The 6,884-nt window shown below is 42.4% G+C and overlaps 1 protein-coding gene across 3 annotated transcripts; it reads left to right on the top strand.

The window, feature by feature from the left end:
* The first annotated feature begins 257 nt into the window (after nucleotides 1–257).
* On the top strand, nucleotides 258–6,351 carry LOC144716504 (putative serine/threonine-protein kinase At1g01540). 3 transcript variants are annotated; one of them, XM_078591635.1, is made up of 8 exons: nucleotides 258–388; nucleotides 638–1,248; nucleotides 2,446–2,550; nucleotides 2,645–2,767; nucleotides 3,426–3,596; nucleotides 4,347–4,476; nucleotides 5,130–5,339; nucleotides 6,209–6,351. In XM_078591635.1, the coding sequence occupies exons 2-8, from the start codon at nucleotides 704–706 to the stop codon at nucleotides 6,221–6,223; spliced, it is 1,299 nt and encodes a 432-aa protein (XP_078447761.1). In that variant the 5' UTR covers nucleotides 258–388; nucleotides 638–703; the 3' UTR covers nucleotides 6,224–6,351. The 3 variants fall into 3 exon arrangements, with proteins under 3 accessions (XP_078447761.1, XP_078447759.1, XP_078447760.1); XM_078591633.1 differs by having other exon boundaries at nucleotides 6,204–6,351; XM_078591634.1 differs by having other exon boundaries at nucleotides 270–388; nucleotides 553–1,248; nucleotides 6,204–6,351.
* The last annotated feature ends 533 nt before the right edge of the window (nucleotides 6,352–6,884 follow it).

Below are 6,884 nucleotides of genomic sequence, written 5' to 3'. Positions count from 1 at the left end.
GACAAACGGATATATATATATATATATATATATATATATATAGAGAGAGAGAGAGAGAGAGAGAGAGAGAGAGAGAGAGAGAGAGAGAGAGAGAGAGAGGAATATTTTACGTCACGTGGTTCCCTATGGCAGCACACGAGGAGGGCTTCTGGCAAGTGGCTTGCCATGGCAAGCCGATCCACGTCGGCATGGCCACTAGTAACTAGTAAATGCCCCTCGTCGGCAGTAAAACGAGAATCACCTCCTCTCACATAAATTAAAGCCGTTGCCAACCCTCTGTCGCCACTTCCTCTTCTCGGGCACGATAAATTTGAAAGCTTGCCAGATACCCATCTCTCTCTTGTAACTGTTCATCCGACTTTCAGACTCTCCGCCTTCGATTCCTGAGGTACGACGACAACCCCACTTCCCATTCTCTCAGATTTCTTAGTTTTACGGTTACCCACTTCTTCTTTTCGTGGATTTCGTGGTTTCTCAAAAACCCACTTCTTCTTTTCGTGGGTTTCTTTACTTTCACGGCAACCCACTTCTTTTATCTGTTGGATTTTGCAGTTTCGCGATATCCCGCTAATTATTTCCTGAGATTTTCCAATTTGACGATTACCCGCTTGTTGTATTGTCGATTTTGTGGAGAAAGCTCGTGGGAATGGAAATCCAGCGGGCGATTTTGTTGTAGAGGAGTTAAAATCGATACTTTGAAGAAATGTCGTTCATGGGGAACAATTTCCTGAGTAGAGAGCTCTCCAGGCCGACCTCGATCTTGGGTTTGAAGCTATGGGTAGTGGTGGGAGTCTGCATGGGATCCATCATCGTTCTCTTCCTTGTCTTGACCGTTGTCTGCCTGGCTTGCAAGTGTCGTCGACGTCGTCGCCGACGTCGACGAGCCTCTCCTTTGAAGCGCCGTCACCGCCGCGACGCAACGCCGGCGGTTTCGAAGGAAATTGCCGAAGTGTGGCCGCCTTCGCCGCCGCCGCCGCCCCCGCCGGAGGTTGTAATTGAGGTGGGAGCGAAGAACGAAGAGCGAAGAGCGAAGGCGGCGGCGTCGTCTGTCGATGACGGTGGCGGCCGAGGGCCGCCGGAGGTGTCGCATTTGGGCTGGGGCCGCTGGTACACGTTAAGAGAGCTTGAGGAGGCTACGGATGGACTTGCGGAGGAGAATGTGATTGGGGAGGGAGGATATGGTGTTGTGTATCGAGGTGTTCTTTCTGATGGCACTGTGGTAGCCGTGAAGAATCTGCTTAACAACAGGTGATCACTTCTCTTTCTCTCTCCAATTCTCGTTGTTCTTCTTGGAAGAAAATTTTGATTATCTTTTGGTCGTGTGAGGTTCTTTTGAGTTGAAATCCAATTTTGATTTTGGAATGAATCCGCTTTATAACCGAGTGATTTATCTTTGCATCGACCAATGATGGCTGGTTTTCCCCTTTTTTCTTGAAAAAGGTTGAATGTTTTGATGCTTTTAGTCTTGAAATTGAAATGGGTCGACCCATGATTCTTTCCCCAATGTAGCTGGTTTGTCATTTCAAGTTGATTTTATTCTTTTCGTTCCATAAGCAGTTGAGCAGTTCTCTTTCTAGCTCCAATTCTTGTTTCTCTTCTTCTCTATCATTGTTTTCGAAGGTAATTTTGAGTCTCTTTTTGGTCGTGTGAGGTTCTTTTGGGTTGAAATCCAATTTTTCATTACTAAATCCGGTTGATTTTGGAATGAATCCACTTTTTAACCGACTGATTTATCTTTACATCTACCAATCATTGCTGGTTTTCCCCTTTTTCCTGAAAAAGTTTGAATATTTTGATGCTTTTAGTCTTGAAATTGAAATGGGTCGACCCATGATTCTTTCCCCAATGTAGCTGGTTCGTTATTTCAAGTTGATTTTATTCTATTCGTTGCATAAGCAGTCTACGGAAAAGTTTGGTTCTTAATGTTTCTGAAGCTCAAATTTCACGGAATCATGGCAAGAGTTTGATCCTATATTTTTCTCTAAATTGGTTTCTTTCTTCGAAAAATATTTGGCCAAGTAGAAATTTCTCTCCAAGGACAACAACTCATGACCCACTTTTTACAAAATTACAAAAGAAATTGACGTAAGAATTCAACTTTAACGACTACTTTTTCCAGAGGACCAACCGTTTCATTCATATTAATTCAAAAAATCCCTCTTCTGTATCCTTCGATACCATTTATCCTGCTTTACACCCAACATCAAGCTCTACGTGATATCCATCTTCTCTCCAAGATCTATGATCTAGAAAGAAGTAGAGTTTTTCCCACTGTACACAAATGACCTAACGTTCAACGAACATCAAACAACAAGAATTATGAAATCTAAAGCCAAGATCACACAAAAACAAATCCTCGTTTGAAGATCGACAACTGCTTTACACAAAAAGTCTTTGCCCACTTGCAGCTATCACTATATATATTTCTTTTTACAATCATGTCAGGGGCCAAGCGGAGAAAGATTTCAAGTTAGAGGTGGAGGTGATTGGCCGTGTCCGGCACAAGAATCTTGTCAGGTTGCTCGGGTACTGCATCGAAGGCGCCTACAGGTGATCTAGTCATGAAACATTATTGATAGATCCTATAGAGAGCGTTCTTTGTAAGCTAAGTTACAGAAAATGATTTGATTTTCTGGTGTAACAGGATCCTTGTCTACGAATATGTGGGGCAAGGGAACCTTGAGCAGTGGCTGCACGGCAATCTGGGCAGAGAGGAGCCTCTCTCTTGGGAGACGAGGATGAAGATAATTCTGGGCACAGCCAAAGGGTGGGTTTGTGCTGGCCTCGTCTGTTTGATTTTGAGAGATTATGACTGTGCTAAAAGCTGTAGCTGATAGCAAGGGTGCTACTCCAGTAGGAAGCAGTGAATCAACCTGATAGATTAATTGTTTGATTCGATGGCCTATCCGATTGGTTGATTGCTTGATTAGCAAACAATTCAGCTCACGATTCCAATCCATTGGATCGTTTGGCAAAGTCAATCAAGTACGCCAATCAATTAGGTCATCAGATCAGATGGTATGATCTGCGCACCACGCGGAGAAGTAATTTTTTTTGGGAAAAAGGAAAAAACAATCAGTTCTGGCGATCCTTCGGATTGCATTTGCCTTTCCGCTTTAACCTGATTCGGATCAATTAGGTCGAATATTTCAATTTAACTGATGATTCATTGCTGAACGGCTGATGATTGGATTGGATGATAATAACAGTCAAGACCCAGATCTAATGATCGACCAGATCACTTGATCAGGTCAATCTTCTTGATTCCCAGCTCGCTCAACGCTGACAATCAATGTCGATCAGATCTGATCCGATCACCATTTCCTGACAATCAGATCTTTAACTCTTTCTGGGCAGGGTGTTGACCTCCCATGTTGTATGCTTTCTGTTGTTTCTGAGCTAAATAATATGGGATTTGGATGTAGGTTGGCTTACCTGCATGAAGGGCTGGAGCCAAAGGTGGTGCACAGAGATGTGAAGGCCAGCAATATCCTCATTGACACACTGTGGAACCCAAAGGTCTCAGATTTCGGTCTGGCGAAGCTGTTGAACTCTGAGCGCAGCTATGTGACCACCCGTGTTATGGGTACCTTCGGGTCTGAATCTCTCTCTCTCCCTCGCTCGCTCGCTTCTCGCTCTCTGAAACTCGGCACAATTTTTCTGATTTTCATCTTTTAATTTCTTCCTGACTTTTTGTTCCTTCATCTTCTCTTTCGGTCTCTCTTGTATTTCTTCATTTTCTTCAACTATGATGCTCGTCTTTTTTGCTTCTTTTTCTCACTCAACAGAACTCTTTTCTCCCAGTATTGCTTTCTTCCTTTCTTCTTTTCTTCTGTGGAATATTGGCCTTGAATGTTTTCTTCTTCTACCTCTTTTGCTTGGTTCTCTCTCTCTGTCTTCTTCACGTTTTATTCATATCCGCCATCACATTCTATCATTTACTTGTTTTATCAGTCTCTTTCTCTCTCTCCTTTACTGTGTTTTTATTCTACTTCTATTTCTTACTATTTCCCTTAGCCTTATTTTCTGCCTCCGTCTTCTTCATATTCTCTCTCCAAATTCTTCCTTGCAATTGTTTTCTTGTTTCTCCGTCCCTCCCTTCTTAACCCTCTTCCTGCACTCATCCTGAAAATTCTCTTCTTCATCGTGGTATCTTCTTAACATCTTTTCCTATATTCTTTCTTCTTGATCTCACTTGGTCTTATTCTCTTCATGCTTCTCCCTTTATATGTTCTCTGTTTTTCTTTCTGTTTTCTCATTTTCTTTTGCTAATTCTTTCTTTTAACGTCTTTTTTGTACCTTTTCCGTCTAAATTTTTTCCATATTCTTGTGTCTGATTTGTTCAGGTACGTGGCCCCTGAGTATGCCAGCACAGGCATGCTCAATGAACGTAGTGACGTATATAGCTTCGGTGTACTCATCATGGAGATCGTCTCCGGGAGAACTCCCGTCGACTACACTCGCCCGCCTGGAGAGGTCAATCCCTTCGCCAATTTCTCTCTCTCTCTCTTTCTATGTCTTTCTCTCTTTCTCTTGCTATATCTATTTTTTTATCCATCTCTGTTCTCTTTGCGAGTCTACTTGCAGTTTCTGTCCTTATTCTTTATTTGCTCCCTACTTTTCCGTCTCAGAGTTTTTGTCTTCTTTACTGTCTTCCTTTCGGTTTCTTTCTTTATCTATCTTTATTTATTTGACTACTTCTATCTCTCCACTTCTCTGTCGCTGTACTTCCTCTCTCTTTGTATTTCTCCATTTATTACATCTCTATCTCTACCTCTCTCCCCTTCCCTCGGGCAATTTCTATTTACTTCTTCCTCTCTTTTTCGTGCTGTCTTTTTTTTTTCTATCTCTCCCTACTGTTTCTTCTCTCAACTACTATCTATTTATCTTGCTTCGACCTATAGATTTCACTGTTGATATCTCTCTCTACCTTTCTCCATCTCACTCTATTTATATATTTATCTATCTATATATTCCCCCTAATTTTCCCACTTCAATCTCTACTTCCCCATGTCTCTTTTGTTCTTTTTTCAATTTCTTTCTGCTTCACTGTCAATATCGATCTTTTCTACATCGCTTCATCTCTCTCTCCACTCGAGTAAGATGCAGAGGGTTTGAAACGAATGCAGGTAAACCTGGTGGAGTGGTTGAAGGACATGGTGACAGAGAGGAAGGTGGAGGAGGTGGTGGATCCACGGATGGTGGTGGCGCCGCCGGCAAAGGTGCTGAAAAGGGTCCTGCTGGTGGCACTCCGCTGCGTGGACCCGGATTCAGTCAAGAGGCCCAAGATGAGTCATGTCACCCACATGCTCGAGATGGACGATCTCCGCTCAATTCATGTGTGTGGACCCTTATATTTATCACCATCACCATCATCATCACCATCAACATCATCATCACAATCGCTGTCACCTGTACTATCACCATCACCGTCACGATAACTATCACCATCACCATCACTATCACTGTGACAGTCAATATGTCCATCTCAATCATATTCACCTTTACCGTTGCCTTATCCGTTGACATCACCGTATCCATCATCATCTTCATCATTGTTGTTATCACTGCTGTTTGGATTAGCGATATCTTCATCCCTGTCATCATTATCACCATCACAATTATCATCACCATCCTCATCCAGGTCATAATTATTTTCCTCATTCTCATCCTTGTCATCGCCCTCATTATCATGCCCTGCATTGTTATGATCATTACCATCTGCGTCATCCCATAATCAATTATCATGCCATCATTATCTGTTATCATTATTATCATTGTTCTAGTGATCATCATTTCATCATGCCGCCCGTCATCAACAATACAACCATCGTTATCCTCATTCGCATCCTTGTCGTTCTCCCTATTATCATCCATGAATTGGTATTATCATTATAATTTGCATCATCCAATAATCAAGACCATGATAATGATGATCATCATCATGTCATCGTTATTATTACTGTTCTAATGATAATCATCTGGATTATCCCTAGTCATGAACATGATGATGACGATCCCAGGTCGTCCCTCTCATCTTGAACACTACCACCATCACCATTATGATCTTCATGTGCATCGTGCTCTCTTCACGATGATGATTATGATCATCATCATCATCAACACCATCATCATAGTCCATTGATTATTGTCATCATCATAATCGATGGGCTGTCTGTGAGCTGTCTCCTGGTCCTGTGCAGGATAGGCCAGACAACGCTAAGCCTGAGGATTCAAGGAGAACGATGGGGCAATCTTGACGACAGTCTAGAGAGAGAACGATGGCAACCTAAAGAGAGAGAGATGTGTCTAGTTATTTACTTGATGGAAAAGAGCCTCATTTTTTCAGTAGACGACATTGTTTACAGGCACATCAATTTCTGCAATGTGGAGGAAAGTAAGAGAGAGAGATGGTAGAGTGTAGAAGACCAAGGTGCAGAAGAAGAGAGAGAGAGAGGGACAGTATAGAAGACCAAGGTGGGAAAGAAGAGAGGGAGAAAGAGGGGGAGAATGGAAGACCAAGGTGATGAAGGAGAGAGGAGAGAGAGAGTGTAAAAGATCAAGGTGATGAAGAAGGGAGAAATAGAGTAGAAGACCAAGGTGATAAAGAAGAGAGTGAGAAAGAGGACCAAGGTGAGGAAGAAGAGAGAAATAGAGTAGAAGACCAAGGTGATAAAGAAGAGAGTGAGAAAGAGGACCAAGGTGAGGAAGAAGAGAGAGAGAGTGGAAGACCAGGTGAAGAAGAAGAAGAGAGAGAAAAAGAGGTAGTGTAAAAGATCAAGGTGATGAAGAAGAGAGAGAGAGAGAGTAGAAAACCAAGGTGATAATGAAGAGAGAGTGAGATTGATGAAGAATGTAGAAGACCAAGGTGAGAAAGAAGATAT

The sequence above is a fragment of the Wolffia australiana genome, chromosome 2 (genome assembly GCF_029677425.1).
Source record: "Wolffia australiana isolate 7733 chromosome 2, ASM2967742v1".
NCBI lineage: Eukaryota > Viridiplantae > Streptophyta > Magnoliopsida > Alismatales > Araceae > Wolffia > Wolffia australiana.
This window is presented reverse-complemented; position numbering and strand designations above follow the sequence as displayed.

Coding starts and splice junctions, on each gene's coding strand:
- LOC144716504 (XM_078591633.1), top strand. CDS start 704: ATGTCGTTCATGGGGAACAATTTCCTGAGTAGAGAGCTCTCCAGGCCG. Junction 2,768..3,425: donor ATTCTGGGCACAGCCAAAGG/GTGGGTTTGTGC, acceptor ATTTGGATGTAG/GTTGGCTTACCTGCATGAAG. Junction 5,340..6,203: donor ACGATCTCCGCTCAATTCAT/GTGTGTGGACCC, acceptor GGTCCTGTGCAG/GATAGGCCAGACAACGCTAA.